Source organism: Haliotis asinina, chromosome 2 (assembly GCF_037392515.1).
Source record: "Haliotis asinina isolate JCU_RB_2024 chromosome 2, JCU_Hal_asi_v2, whole genome shotgun sequence".
Classification (NCBI taxonomy): domain Eukaryota; kingdom Metazoa; phylum Mollusca; class Gastropoda; order Lepetellida; family Haliotidae; genus Haliotis; species Haliotis asinina.
The window spans coordinates 23,905,515-23,921,775 of record NC_090281.1 but is presented as its reverse complement, the minus strand read 5'-3'; the positions used below and the strand labels follow the sequence as shown (position 1 = coordinate 23,921,775).

The 16,261-nt window shown below is 38.3% G+C and overlaps 2 protein-coding genes across 4 annotated transcripts in view; one reads left to right on the top strand and one right to left on the bottom strand.

Annotated features, from left to right (window-relative positions):
- LOC137273432 (UPF0184 protein-like) overlaps positions 1-3,636 on the bottom strand; it is a 44,624-nt gene extending 40,988 nt beyond the window's left edge. Inside the window, exons 1-2 of one of the 2 annotated variants that reach the window (XM_067806119.1) lie at positions 3,476-3,635; positions 2,334-2,550 (exon numbers count right to left, since the gene is read on the bottom strand). In XM_067806119.1, the coding sequence (XP_067662220.1) occupies positions 2,354-2,550; positions 3,476-3,635 (357 nt within the window). In that variant the 3' untranslated portion in view covers positions 2,334-2,353. Of the gene's footprint in view, positions 1-457; positions 2,551-3,475 lie in introns of those variants that run through there. The other variant, XM_067806118.1, reaches the window with a different exon arrangement.
- A 21-nt stretch (positions 3,637-3,657) lies between these two features.
- LOC137273429 (spliceosome RNA helicase DDX39B) lies at positions 3,658-14,713 on the top strand. Of its 2 annotated transcripts, none has more exons than XM_067806114.1 (10): positions 3,658-3,909; positions 6,211-6,430; positions 6,877-7,004; positions 8,005-8,281; positions 8,710-8,828; positions 11,698-11,829; positions 12,338-12,447; positions 12,891-13,035; positions 13,811-13,958; positions 14,519-14,713. In XM_067806114.1, exons 2-10 carry the CDS (start codon positions 6,220-6,222, stop codon positions 14,530-14,532), a joined length of 1,284 nt encoding a protein of 427 aa, XP_067662215.1. In that variant the 5' UTR covers positions 3,658-3,909; positions 6,211-6,219; the 3' UTR covers positions 14,533-14,713. The 2 variants fall into 2 exon arrangements, with proteins under 2 accessions (XP_067662215.1, XP_067662216.1); XM_067806115.1 differs by having other exon boundaries at positions 3,887-3,965.
- The last annotated feature ends 1,548 nt before the right edge of the window (positions 14,714-16,261 follow it).

Genomic DNA, 16,261 nt, shown 5'->3' with positions numbered 1-16,261 from the left:
TTAAGTTTAAGTTTATAATGGACGATTAAATAGTGTCCTTTGTAATACAATATCATCGCACACTAATATGCATAAAGTCATGGTCTGTTCCAAATAAGTTGCTTTGGATTTTAAAGGAAAAAAACGCAATGCTCATTTCTACACAAATTTCTCCTCAGTAAAGTTTTTCTTCTACGTTCCTATCTTCCTACCACTCAGACTGTTGTTAGGCCGAACGTTGTTTAACAGATATCTCACCCTTTCACATAATAACTACATAAATTGTAGATACAAATGCGAAAAAAACAGTTTTTTTGTATTTCTGACAGTACTTCAGCCTACCCCTGTCACCGCCCTTCTCCACACATCCAACACACTGTGGAGAAAGACGTGCTGTTGAAAAAGCGAGCTGCACCAAATAACTCCACTCACATTCACTGCATGATAGTTTTGTTTGTAAACATCACATAATATATCACAAGACAACTGACATTTTATTCAATGAAAACATTGAAATGATTAAATTCCAACAATATGTAAATAAATATTCCCAGTACATTCACTTAAAACAAGACATACATGTGAAAATTGATCACAGAAACAATCACACTTAACATCACTTGCAATCACGTATTCCTGGCTAAAAGATCCAAATACAGTATGTCGCCTATACACCACAGGCCAGTGTACATTTCCTGTGATACTTTATGTTATAGGGATGCACATCAACTCGCTTCATAACATTCTGGTATCATTGATTGCAGAGATACATTCATACCATTTTCACCTGTATATTGCCTGTCATATATCATGGAATCTGTTCCGGAATATCATCAAGGTAGTTATTCTCAGGAGTTAACACTATGTAATTACGAATATATTCTGTAATCACCATATTTTTAGTGTGAAACCTTGGAAAAAGCTGAATATCATATGCCATCTCCTTCCATACCAGTTAATGTGTCAGCTAAAGGTGTTACCTGAAGTGCTAAATGACCTCCACCCTGAGAAACCTATTGAATATTTCTAGTCTGCAGTAAACTTGCTGTTGCTACTTGAGGTACACGTTAAGTATCTTCCAACAAAATATTTGTAAAAGGTGCACTTCATTGAAGGGTCATTTTATGAAGACTTGAAACAATGATAAAACACAGTGCCCTCCTTGTATTTAACCATCACACATAATATCATTGAATATTCTATCTAGGAACATTTTTAAGACCAATGTGTGCATGTCTACCTTTGCATTTACCTCTCGCAGAGGAAATAGTTTAATTCCCTTCTTGAAAGGTCACCTACTGTATCTCAGCCAAAATAATGATAACATGTGACACCATCTAAAAATTCAAAATACACTCCTATACCCTGTGAACAAAATACATGTATACTTATGAGCAGGTTAGTGCCATCAGTGGACAGGTTCTGTCTGAAGTTTCAAAACTGTCATTTCCCACCCAACCATCCTGTCTTTCAACAGGTTCAATACCACGAAATGCTGCAGCTAAATAAGGAATCACAATGAAGAAAATATTGACAGATATTTCACAGGACCTGACTAGAACTACTTATATGCCTTTCAAACAGTTCCAAATGACCTGGAATGCAGTTACACAAATACTATAGAATGACAGCCATGAGGGTTTTGTGTAAATGGCTTCACAGAATGATCAATATTGTTTACTAATGGAAAACTCTTATTATGGAAAATTATGCGTAATGTGGACAATAAAAAAGTTTTCACTGAAATCTATTTTTTTATCATCTTTGGGGCAAAGCATATTGCTATTTGGGTGTACAGATTTTGAAAATTAAAAACATATCTAAAAGCAAATTGTACAGGATAATCTAAATCATCTGGAAATTTGATTTCGATCCATAGGTGATAAAAAGTAAAATGATGATCAGATGTATGAATTAATGTATAACTTTTTAGTTATACAAAATCCTGATACATTTGTTGTATGTTTTCCTGACTTTTGTACTTTCATCAGTCTACATTATTACAAATACAGCAGACATAACCCAAACTGCCACAAAGAAATAAGCTGAAACCATCCCTAGTAAATGTTCAGTTAATATAGCTTACCCTAGAGTATACATTACAATGAACCATTTCTAAATGAACACTGGAGAAGACAGATCAATGTTGTTCTAAGCCTAACTGAGAAAGCTATCTCAGTCATTGGAAAATATTAATTGGTTATGTAGTGCAGTGTAGCAAAATAGGAAATCCATCTTGAATGATTGATGTCACATGATCAAACAGGTGTGAAAATCTTCCGATAACACTTGATGGTAACCTTTAAGGTTCATTCCCGTTTTCTTTTGGTGTATTCAGACTGGCATTACTGCACATTGTAATTTAGATCATGGACTATGAACTGTCCTTTGTTTCACTGACTGGGATGCTGACATCTTCACATTTACGGCGTTCTTCCTCCAGTTCCTGCCTGGCCTGTCGACTGGACTCGAGAAGGTCCTTGAACTTGGAATAAAGATCATCACTTCTCAGTTCAAGAGTGTTCAGACATTCATCCAGTCTGTCTAAAGTGTTGTTCAGATCACTATATTCTGTAAAGACAGAATGGACATTATCATGCTTTGAGTGTTTATTTATGATGCATATAACAAAGTTAAAGCAATATTTAAACTTGTCTGTTGTTTAATGATGCATACAGAAACTTTCTTCTATGATAGATTGAAAACAAAGACTAATAGCTCACCAAAGTCATCACTTCACCAGATTGTTTGGGAAACAGTAACTGTGATTATTGACTGATACAGACTTTCTTTGCAAATAAACCCTCATTGTATCTTACAAAAATGTAATTTTGATTTAACTAATGAAGCAGTTAATGAATTAAAGTATATTTTTTCATCTTGTAAGGGCAAAAATTTATTCAAATAACATCAAAATGGATTCAAAACCATTTGGCTGTTAGAAGGTGGATTCCTTTTTCATATTGTTTTACAACTGATGTTTGCTACCCCAATGGAACTATACAAGAGCGAAAAATGTGAGATAAGTTTCTTTCCAACATGGCGTGAAAGTGAAACAAATGGGTCACAAATAATTTTCATCAACAATATACTCGTCAAAGCCAGAGCAATAGGAATTACTTGTGCTGAATAATGTCACTGTTACATATATGTAAATATGTATGCCTAAACATCTGTAGTGTTGATCAATATATGTCAACATGTCCTATCTCAATAACACTGTCAGTGTCAACTGTATACTTGTACTTGACCTGTCGACAAAGTCAAAGCCTTGAAAGTTGAATTGCACGTTTCATTTCAGTGACAAAATAGGGCCAGTATCTTCAACCGAGCAGCAAGAATGCCTTTTTTACAACATAATGACGATTCTAACCAGCTACAATCACCAATATGTCAAGATTCCTGCCATTAAATCTCAAGTTGGCAAATGACAGATTAGCGCGGCTAAAGTCAGTAAAGATACTAATGTCATGGTGAAATATTCTTATATAACGACCTTGAGCACAGCCATCCACAAGACTTTCAAGATCACTTCCATCATACAAATCGCCTTCGCCATTCTCTCCATTCATTTCCACAGCACTGTCATTTGCATCTATTGTTTTCCTATCCTCATCCATTTCATCCCCATCCGCCATCTTGATGTCATGTGACATCATCAGTGTCAGGGGACGTCTCATCAGTGATTGAGGGATTAAGAATAAGTGTTGAAACCCTATTCGGGGACAATCATTATAACTTATGAGTATACTTAAAAATATCTTGAACAGTCATTGCTACACTAGAACGAAGGCTTTACGTTTCCTGACATTTTTTTTGAAAACTGCGAAGACAAATCATCAAACCATTTTGTGATGGTCCCCATTGACTGCGTACTGCTCCGGAAGTAACATAGCCCATCAGACAAGTGCGTGGCAGTTCTCTTCAAAGGTAAAGGTTTGTCAGAAGCCATCCGTTGCCGGAGGAGTTTCAATCATATTTAATTTGTAACTATAGTTTACAGCAGTATCTCTTGTTTATAAGTGATTGTTTATTTTACTATAACGAGTGTGTATTGCAGTTGTGATTGGCCTTGCATCTGCCTTAGTTCGAACGAAATGTCTACTGTTTCAAAATGGCGACGTGGTATCTAGGTCGAGAGTAGATCTACATTTGCTTAAGAATGGCTTCTTTGTATGACTCTCCTCGTGTATTTTCTTGGTATAATGGCAGTTCGGTATATGAAATGTGATAGATGTGTCCCATCAAGTATGTAAATAGTTGTTGAATTTATGACTTCTAGACGAAATCCCAAGATTTGAACACAAAGAAGATAACAGCTTGTTTCCGTAACGCTTCGTCGTTTCGATAAGCACATTGTCGAGTAGTAACACCTAGGTCATTCAGATAGTATCATAGTTCGAAGGTGCCGCTTGTAATGCATTTACAGTGAAGGCATCTTTCAGTGAATGAGTTCCTTGTAAAGATCACATTAAGTAATGAAGCCTGAAAATTCAAATGACATCATTCATGCCATGAGTAAAGGTGCTATAAATATAGAGTGGGTAATCTGAGCAGATTCATGAGTGCTTGCCTTACCCATACCATGGCAGAATTATTGTACATATCAGTTTGTGCGTATGGATATTCCAACGGATTAGTAAACTTGATGATGGATCCAAAATAGAAAATGCTGAGACATGAGTCCTATATTTAGTTCTTAGTAACTAGAATGATATAAGCTCTATTTTGATACCCTTTATATATACAGCAAGAAAAGATTGTGCATTGCATAGCCAGTACAATTCTACAAATCCAAGGAGTAGGAGCAGTTGAAATAATGCTTGTGCATTTCATTATGGTAATGTTATTGAGCATTCCTTTGTATTGACAAGTTGAATTATATTCTACTTGCATTTTTTAGATATCAGGGTTTCTGAAGCACAAGTCTTCTTCATTGCTGCGAAACTGGTTGTGAGATTAAATGAAGTTAACAAATGTTTTGAAATTTTCCTAATATCAGTGTATGGAACTCCTACAAAAAGACGGGAAGCCCACAGGACTGATAACTGAAAAATGTTGCCAGCCCTGTTAACATGCAACAGCTCTGTATTAAATATAGGAAATTGAGATATGGTGTTAAAAGAAAGTAATTAATGAATTACTTGTAGTGATATAACTTAAACATGTGCAAAAGCAATTTTGGTAAAACCATTACTTGGTGGTCACTGTTAATTCATTTAGTGTCACTGCCATCAGAAGAGAATGACATTATTCTTTAGCTGAATGTGTTCTCTAGAAAAGTCCCGTTTAGTGATAGATAAATGGGTAGGTTGATCTGTGGAAGTTACAGTTTGATTGATCATGAACTACGCATTGTTAAATTATTTTCGGAATATTTCCCATAGTCAATGACATTGTCAATTATATACCCCTGGAAAATGTATTGTCACACAGGGCCAGTTATTAACGGAAGTTGTAAGCTAGCCACTTAACTACCAAGCAGCGGTCCACCTGGCAGATGCTGTTTCATACACTGCTAATAATCCTTATAACCATAAGATCGAGATACTACATGTGGAAACACAAGTTACTTCATCTGAAGCATTTTAGTTTGAGGTAGTTCAAAATTATTTAGATTAAATTTAGCATCAATACTGATCACAGTGGTGCCTTGGTCAAATGCCATCATTTATGTGAAATAGTTACCTTGAATTACTTTGCAAGAATTAAACATGCTAATGGAACAGACCTAATAGGTGATAATGGTATTGAGGTAATACAGTTATTGAGGTGTTTTCAGAAGAAAGGTTGTTCAAGACCTATTGGTCTCCACCCTACCAATGTTCATAGTTACATGGTTGTTAGACAATAAGAAAATTGACAGGTCGTTATAGACGTATTGGCTTGATACAATTGTTACTTAGTTCATGGCTGACAGTAATGATCAACGACAGTTTCATTGTTGTAACATTAAGGTTTACTGTGTCCAAAAAAAGGCTGATAAGTGTAATGACTGTATCAGACCCTGGGATGCTTATATTTATCACGGTTTTCATCTTGTGAGGCTGCTGCAGTGTTACAGGAACAAGAAACTCGTGAACCTCATCTTCGAAATAGAAATTGACATGAAAGTAAAAGCTAAACATGTATAAATGTTGTTATTGCTATTATTGTTTTCCATCGTTATTAGAGGACATCTTGAAATGGCATCATCTTCAGAAATGATAATAAGAAAACATTTTTTCTTAGAAATCAAAGATGGCAGATAACGAAGTTGAGAATGAAATCTTGGACTATGAGGAGGAAGAGAATGAAACCACCACAGAGGGGGCAGCTGGTGATGGGCAAGTCAAGAAAGATGTCAAGGGAACATATGTATCCATTCACAGCTCTGGCTTCAGAGACTTCCTGCTTAAACCAGAACTGCTGCGGGCTATTGTAGACTGTGGATTTGAGCATCCGTCAGAAGGTATTGTTCTTGCCACATTTTTGCCCCTCGCAGGTTTAAAAAGCAAAATAAAGTATGGAGCACATTTTGTTGTGTTAGTAGAGGATCCTAGCGTTTTTTCAGTTATCATGCAGAAGCTATGTAGACCGCAGTAGTTGTGGAGATTTTATCACTCTTCTTGGTTTATTGTATGGTAGCAATATCTTTTTAGAGTTATGTGAACCCATATTAAGCCTAAAAATTTGAACTTTTGGACAAGGTCATTGAAACTAAAACACAGTTGTTATGTTCAATTGTTGTTCCTGATGTCAGCAATAGTTCTGTGGATGAAAACTGACCGAAAGTATCACCATTGCTTCATATTAGAAAATGAATCATGATACGAGAACTATATTATTACTGCCTGTACACTGTCTTATGGGTGAAGATTCATGGAAGTATTATTTGTGTCGTCTCCCCTGTTTCAGTTCAGCACGAATGCATTCCCCAGGCCATCCTTTCCATGGATGTGTTGTGCCAAGCTAAGTCTGGTATGGGGAAGACTGCTGTGTTTGTGCTGGCCACACTTCAGCAACTTGAGCCTGTTGACGGACAGGTAAGTCCATCTCCATGAAATAAATACTGTGCAACACCTCATGCCACAGACTGAAATTATACATGTAGTCATCTGATTCTTGTCCTGACACCCATTGTATTTTGGTTCAAAGCTGTTTTTTGTTTAAGAATTTGTTGCAGAATTAGTTTAGTTAGTGTTCTGTTGTCTGTTTAACATTAATGACAAGATGCTCTGTCTGTAGCTGATACACATTATATGTTCAATGCCTGCATCTTTATTTCAAGTTATTGCTAAAATTGATGTTAGTTCAGCATTTGAAATTGAGCATGATCTTAAAGGGAGCCTTGTCATCATGTTCAGCCCTATTAAAAGATAAGTTTCAAACTAATCAGTTTAGCAATTGAGCCTAATAACCCCCAAGTTCTGACCCCTACTACTGGCCAACAAAAATAAGTCGAGCACTGGCCTGACAATTGACCATTATTTGCATGTATGAGTGCCACCCACTGGCGCTTGCCATTGTGAGCAAAGGGACCCTGGCCATGTGCAATTAAGTGTAGTTGCTGAACAGACCATGTGAGTCTAATGAGCAGCTATGAGCGGAATCAATTTCATCATCATGTATAGCACATGTACTAGCCTACATCTTCTCTCCCTTTCACAAACCAAATGTTTTTGCTCATTGCCTACTTCTCATAAACACCTTTTCTGCCCTGTCCAACATATACTTGTTTGCCAGTAATTCATATTGGTGTGCGGTCAGACTAACAGGATCAGGTGGTCAGGCTCGCTGACTTGGTTGACACGTCATCGGTTCTCAATTGTGCAGATCGATGCTCATGTTGATCACTGGATTGTCTGGTCCAGACTATTATTTACAGACTGCCACCATATAGCTGGAATATTGCTGAGGGCGGCGTAAAACAAAACCTACCTCACTCACTCACTCACTCACTCACTCACTCACTCACTCACTCACTCACTCACTCACTCACTCATATTGGTGTCCAAGTTTTGAACCATGATTGTCTACTTTCAGGTATCAGTGTTGGTTCTTGCCCACACTCGTGAGCTGGCCTTCCAGATCAGCAAGGAGTATGAGAGGTTCAGTAAGTACATGAACAACGTCAAGATCGCTGTGTTCTTCGGTGGAATGTCGGTAAAGAAAGATGAGGAGGTGCTGAAGAAGAACTGCCCACACATTGTAGTGGGAACCCCTGGCCGTATCCTTGCCCTCACACGTAACAAGACCCTTAGTCTGAAGCACATCAAACACTTCATCCTGGACGAGTGCGACAAGATGCTGGCTGAATTGGGTGAGTTAGTTCCCCCTGTTGACACTTTTTCTTTAGTTGATGAGACAAGTCATATTTGTAATAATTTCATCCTTGTTCACTTTAAATTAGTTTTCAATCTTTCAATTTACGAAGATCCAGTGGCCATTTTGCACATTAGAATAAAAAGAGGCCCATTGGAACTTTTAAGTTTACAGTTCATACAAAGATAGTGGCCCATTCCAAATTCAGAAAATCCCTGATAATCCCGAAAATGGCCGAATTTCAATGTTCTGTATATGAATCTCTGATCCAGTGGGACATTAGAAACAGTTCATAGGGAAAGGGAATGTGTGTATCTAAATAAAAGTTCAGATGTATCAAGACAATATTTGCAAAGGTTCACTTTATTGAGTAAGAAATCTGTAAGTCATCTGCATTTGAAGTTAAGTGGAACAATCTTGCTTCAGATATGAGACGAGATGTCCAAGAAATATTCCGCCTGACACCACATGAGAAACAAGTGATGATGTTCAGCGCCACTCTCAGCAAAGATGTCCGACCGATCTGCAAGAAGTTCATGCAAGATGTAATTACAACAACCCCTTCTCGCCAAGTTTCTTTTTCTTCAGTTGGTTATTGTGGCCATGGCATTGAATGCAATGGCTGATCTAGATGCTGACACAACATGTCAGATTCTGCACCTACATTGCAGCTGCACCTACCGCTGAGCTCTCCCTGCCATGGCTGTGGCAGCAGTTGGCACGAGATGCCTGGAAAACACCTAAAGCTTTACCTGGCGTTCGTGGATCCCCTTCTGTAGCACATCAACCGCCTGCATAGTCGCACAATACCTTCTTCAGTAAAACACAAGTCTCAAATGTTAGTTCGGAATATGAAATTCACGCGAGATAACATCTGTCACAGGGTTGTTGAAGCATACATTCACTTACTATATTAAGATATACAGTTCACGTCTATTAATGTCATCACATTGATATAGAGGCACTCTGAACCTAAGCTCTCCAAGCAAGGGGAAAGAGTGTTTCTCAAAATGTACTTCTTACAAGAATTATATATTGTTAAGATACACATCAGAAACCGTCATCCAGTTCTGTGACAAGTTCTTTCTTTATAAATTAAAAACGAGATACCCTAAACCTTGGCTCTCCTAGTAAAGGAACAGGGTTTTTCTCAAATAGCTATGCATCCTTGTTATCACGAAGACATTCTGTTCACATACCTGCAGTGGCATTTAACATTACCTACTCAATACCTGTATACTCTTGTTATTTTCACACTCGTCAGGGATCACATCGTTGGGCTTGTGGGGCACACTGAACCTGCGCTCTCCTAGCAAGGGGGACGTGTGTCTCTTGGCTTCCTGTAAGTGCGTTTGCGAAATCAGTTTATGATTAATTGTTCATGAGATGAAATCGCTCATTTGATTTGCATTTATATCACCTGGTTCAACATGGATCTATTTAAGAAACAAACCTTTCACACCTGACAATACATGAATATGATCATATATAAGGTTAAAACTACACAATTACAGTACATACTCGCATGCAAGCACAACTAGGGTGGATGGCGTACAGATAATGATTCACATTAATATGATCGTGTAATACAAAGACACAGGCTGAAAGATTATTTGCTATTGAGTAATACATTTTGCATCGTCTTGAAAACGCGCACACATACATCATGTTCTTGTGAAAGTGAGTTCCCATGGAAGTTATGGACTGAAGGCACACTAGCACCCTGCGCTCTCAAAGCAAAGGGCATGTGTGTCTTGTCTCAAGATAAACTGACTGTGGACTGTGAATATTGTTCTGGAGTTCATTCCTTTTGTCATAATCGGACTGAATCTTCACATACAAGTTCCAGCTTTCTTGGTGCAACAGGTGCTCAAGCAGTGCGGATCCGTCAGCGTCGTGTTATTGTGATCCGTAGTTATCTCCCCTGGGTGTTCCAGGTCATTGCTGTAGGCATGGATGTGCAAGTATGCTGTCAGATGTGTCAAGTTGGTGCTCCCACCTACACCTAATTTGGCCTTTGTTTCTGTTTACATGTATTGGGATAAGTTTCAGGTTGATTTTGGGGGGTTTTTTTTATATTTTAATGGAACTTCAACGCCTACAAAACTTGACTTTTATATCTTTCGTTGGAAAGGGGAAGTTGTAGGCTTTCATTTAAGAATATTTATGACACCCAGAATAGATTATGTAGTCAATATTTTAAAAGATATCAGATTAGGGGACAGATATTTCATTGTCAGAGCGTATGAAGTTTTATAGGGAAGAGTTTGTCAACTACTTCGTGTTGAATATTTCTATTCCCAAAATGTGTAAGTAATTTTGGAAAGAAAATACATTTGTGTCATATCCTTGATTATGTGATGTACATCCAAATGAGAATCCAATGAATGAATGAGTGAGTGATGTTGTTGCAGCTAATTGTCTTTTGAGACATCTTTGACACATACTCTTTGTCAGTGTTCCATATCTGAATCAGTGTGAAAAATCTTGTTTGTCAACGTAATACATTCTCATGGGTTTCGTAAACCTTTGACCACAATAACTTGGTGATGCCCTGCCACTTTTATTTGGGTACAGCTGAATGACTTCTGGCACCACTGCTTTGTTTAAGCTGCCCTGTAACACCTTTGGGTCAATGACCTTTTTTTTGTCATGTCCAGAGTCATCACCAGTACCTCATTCCACAAAGCTGTTGGTGCTGGGCAGATGTAATGTTTCAGCACTGTGCCACTGCTTTGTGGAACAGTGTCAAAACCTGTATATTCAGGTTAATGAAACTGGCTACTTTAAGGTGGACATACAAATTGCTCCATATGATTTTGGGAATGGCCCTGATAGGAAGATCGGCACTCATGAAGAAGGATGTCTCATGGATGGAATATTTCTGTAATGGATGTCCTGCTCACTTGGATGTACTTGACACCCTTAGCCTTTGTTGTTTGCTGATGCATGTTTTGTTTGGGTTTTTTTTAAAGAAATTCTAAGCAAGGTTTAAATGTCATGTTTATTGTACTTTGCACCAGGGAGCCAAGTTCATGTTACTGAGATTTCTGTTCTGATGGGGCAAAAATGACCTTGAGTTTGGCTATCTAGTATGTTTTCAGTTATGGTGTGGCCAGGTTTGTGTGAAATATCTCTACTGAGATATTTACACATTTCAGAAATTACTAAGTGATATTTTGCCTTTGATCAGTTCAGGGAAAATATTTTGGAAACTGTCCTTTAAAAAATTATGAATTATGGCCACACCACATAACTAACACCGCCAAATGGCTGACGAACGTCTCGCCTTGCCTTCGCCATCTCATGGCCTCGTCGGGCTCCTGACCAGCCTCATTGTTTGGCTTCTGACTGGCCTACCGAGACCCGGGTCAGGTCACACGAGGATAACATGTGTAATGTGTGGTTTTCTAGCCGATGGAGGTGTACGTTGATGACGACTCGAAGCTGACCCTGCATGGTTTGCAACAGCACTACGTCAAACTGAAGGACAACGAGAAGAACAGAAAGCTGTTCGAACTCCTTGATGTGCTTGAGTTCAACCAGGTAAAACAGCTATTACTAAATAAGTTGCTACAAGCTGTTACCTCTGAAGTTACAAGTCTTTGTCATGGTGGCAGAGTTTGTATAATTCATAGGAGCAAAAAATTCCCATGTTTTGAAAGAGCAGTACCTGATTGTTTGTACATTTGGATGGTAGGTATATGCTGACTGAGATCAAAGCTAATCCAATAGTTCATTATTAAGTTCATTCCAGTGTTTCACACGGTTGTGGGGTAGCCTAGAGGTTAAGGTGTGTGTTGATCATTCTGAAGACCCTGTTTGAATACCCAAAATGGGTACAATGTGTGAAGCTCATTTCTGGTGTCCCCTGCCATGATATTTCTGTAATCTTGCTGAAAGCAATGTTAAGCCAAAGTCACTCCACTGTTTTTGCTAGGGCTTTTTGCAGTGTCTTGGCATTTTGCTGTAAGTGATATCGACAAAATTGCCTGTCGAACACTATTAAGGTGCCCATACAGAATTGTTTGTAGACATTTGAATCGTTTTGTAGGTGATCATCTTCGTGAAGAGCGTACAGCGATGCATGGCCCTGGCTCAGCTCTTGATCGAACAAAACTTCCCAGCTATTGCTATCCACAGAGCTATGACACAAGAAGAGAGGTGTGTTTGTAGGTGCCTGGCAAGACAGGAGCAATGTCAAATAGTCAATCCTCATTGAGGATTCTCTTCTAACCATTAGAAAGTTTAGGAAAGTTTCAGTTTCCACTTTATATACTTATTTCCTAAAAAGCAAAGAAAATCTTCAACTTTAATGTCTCATCAAGTGTGTTGCTGTTGGCTTTCGGACAGTATGCAGCATTGAACTAAGAACTGATTTGTTGATTACAGTATTTATCTTCATTGACACGTCACTGCATCCAAATTACATGGATCAGTGATCACGCTGTTGAGCTCAGAATTTTCTAGCCCAAATTTAATTATTAGACTGCTGCCATATAATGTGAATATCGCTGAGAGCAACATGAACAACCAAACTGTTTTTCAAGCATAGGTAGAAGTCGTAGTTATGAGGGTTTTTTTAAAAAATTATTATATTTGTTCAGGTTGTCGCGATACCAGCAGTTCAAAGACTTCCAGAAGAGGATTCTGGTTGCAACCAACTTGTTTGGCCGAGGCATGGACATTGAGCGAGTCAACATTGTCTTCAACTACGACATGCCTGAAGACTCTGACACATACCTTCACAGGGTAGGGGGAATCGTCCTAATTATATAGTTTGGCATATGTATATTTAAAGCATTCTGACGGCAGATTGTGTATGTTAACATGTTTATGTTGATCGTTACTTTGAAAATATGCTTGTCCTTACATTTTAAAGAATTACATAGTTTGCCAAACGAGTGTAAGGTTTAAGTATTAAAACATCAAATGAATGTTACATGATTGCTTTCTATTTAATCCCTGCTGGAATTATGGAATAATATAGTCCCTTTTTCAACTTGACACATGAAGGTCTTGGGTAGAATAGGCCTTCAGCAACCCATGCTTGCCATAAAAGGTGACTATGCTCGTCGTAAGAGGTGACTACCGGGATCAGGTGGTCAGGCTCACTGACTTGGTTTGCACATTATGGGTTCCCAGTTGTGCAGATTGATGAATATTCCCTTCATCACTGGATTGTCTTGTCCAGACTCCATTATTTACAGTTTGACGCCATTTAGTTTAATATTGCTGAGCTCTGCTTAAAACTGAACTTGTTCCTATAGCTGCCTATGCTGGCCATACAAGACTGCCAAATATGCGAGGTGGTTTGTAACTTGTTCATTTGTGCAAAACAGTGTGACTCATGGTTCACATCTATCACTGGATTGTCTCCTCCAACCTATATTATTTACATGGTGTGTTCATACAGCTGCAGTATAGCTGAGTGGTGTATTAAACACATTTCACGACAGTATCCATTCCTTCCCTCCACCATAGAGGACTGACGTCTTAAACTCACCAGCCTTGATTTTGATTTCAGGTTGCCCGAGCCGGAAGGTTTGGTACAAAGGGTTTGGCCATCACGTTTGTGTCTGATGAGAATGATGCCAAAATCCTCAATGACGTCCAGGAGAGGTTCGAGGTGAACATCACAGAGCTGCCGGATGAGATCGACATCTCCTCATATAGTGAGTGATATCTCCATGCAATATTTTGAAAAAAAAATGTTTATGTCCTCACTGCTTCGAATTTCCTTCAAACAATATGTGAACTCTTAATCTCTCTAACCAATCACTCCTTAAATGTTTTAACAGCAATATTCAGTTATATTTGCAGTAAAAGGTAACGAATACAGGAAGATATTTTCTTTTTCGTGACACATTAACACACATCCAGTATGTCCAATTTGTTTAAAATCTATGCAGAAACAAAATGAATTGCATCCTGTTAGAGATATTCCAAACACAGGACCTGTAATAACTTACATCAAATCATACAGTACATGTCATTACTTCACAACCCCCTCAAATCTTCCATTGATACCTTGTACATTCCCTTCGTGATACTGCTGTAACATTGCTAAAAGCGACCTAAAGCCCAACTCTCTCACTTTGACGTTAGAAACACTAGGTTACGCTAAATCCCAGCTTTGTTTTGATAGATTTTATAATCTCATACAGGGATCAATGAAATGTCAGTCTTGGAATTTTCTCTTTCCAAACTATGATAATTGCTTTGTCTGTTTCAGTTGAAGGACGTTAAGTGCTATCCATCCTGTCTGAAGTAGTCAACCACCAGCCATTGTACTGTGAACAGTTTTATACTGAGACTTATTATGGTTTTATCACTTTGTGTTTGTACATTTTAAAGATATCTCGCTTTATGTTGTCTTCATTTCACTGTAAATATCAAGAACAAAATAAATGTAAAGATTTTAAATGTGTCCAAGTGTTCTGTGATAATAGCATTCTCCAAAATAATTGAGAAGATCTTAACATTTCCTATTTATCCAAAGAATACAATATATACTTCCTTTCAAGAGTGTAGCCTCACTAGTGTCCATATAGGCATTCTTCATGCAAAGGAAGCATGGAATATCGACCATATTGAACAAATACTGCTGGAAGTCATCATTTGAAGGGATACTTATTGTGCTGGAAGTTAGGAACTCTGAAATATTCTCTGCCAATATCAATTGCAAAGGGACAGATAAGGAACGAGTGTCAGGATGTGATGTATAACACCTGGTTAAGTCTCTCTTCATTGGGATAGAATCTTTGCTCCTGCCATCGATCAATGGATTGGCCAGGCCTCAAATCACTTGCGTGTGTTCATTTATTAGTGCCTCCACATTTAGCAGTTTTTTCATTTGTTTATGGCTTCACTCTCGCTATTCTCAGGCTATATGTAAATAAGAGCACAGACAATCCAGTGAACAACAGCATGAGCATTGGTCTCTGCAATCAGATGGGTTGACTTGTTAACCAAGTCAGTAAGCCTGTGATCCCGTTAGTCTCCTCCATAGCCAGGAGTGGGTTGCTCAAGACCAGTTCTAACAAAGATCTTTGCGGGTCTGCATATTGGGAAATACCAAATCCTATCAGACAGTAAAAGTATCTCTTTCTAGAGGTCCGTCACAATTTGGGGCGTTGCATCACAGCCTTCAAACATTGTATGGAGAAGCATCTATGGAAATTGTCAGACACATTTGTCAGAATTAAGCTGTTGCTTATGAGCTTTAAGTGTCAACTGGTCCAAGTCATTGTTCCTATGTTCTTGGTCGGAAATAGTATTCAGAATATTTTTAGAACAAATCTAAGACGTTTTCCACAAGTAGTTTGTCATCTTTTCAGAAGTGGAGCAGTTGAGTTTAGCTTATAGACCGATTTGTGTGATATTGGACAGTCTCCAATTCTCGCGGTAAACACATTTTCTGCCGAGATCGCCTATCTGTGATACTTAGCGGTTGTATACATCATTGACCAGTAACTAGGAAGTGGACCAAGTCTTTGAATTATCAAAATTTTGCAATGTAACGAATATGCGTGAGTTTAAACCAACTTGGAAACATCGTAACTTTTCCCCGTGCTTTCCGATAAGATTCCCCTTCCTTACACCCAATAATGTTACTGTATTTTCTCGTTATGCCGTGGGAATAGGAGACGCCTCGAAAAGTCAGCGGCGGACGATCATGTTTTTCATCGAGCTCAAGTACGATAATAATACACCTGATGGATCAAGCAGTTGATAGATGCAGATGTTAGAGGGGGAATTTCTTCATCTGAACACAACAAGCATCCATATGAAACGAACTGTTTGTATTATTTTTTCAGCCGATATTCGTAAGTACCGCGAGAATAGGAGACGAAAGTACAGTGTTGCTAGTCTGAAACACGTTCAGGTTGTTCAACAGAAACCTGATTGACACTGGTTGTTGGAATTGGTATCCTGTGATAAAGGGCAAGCCAAATACAAGTTGCGACCAGTTGTC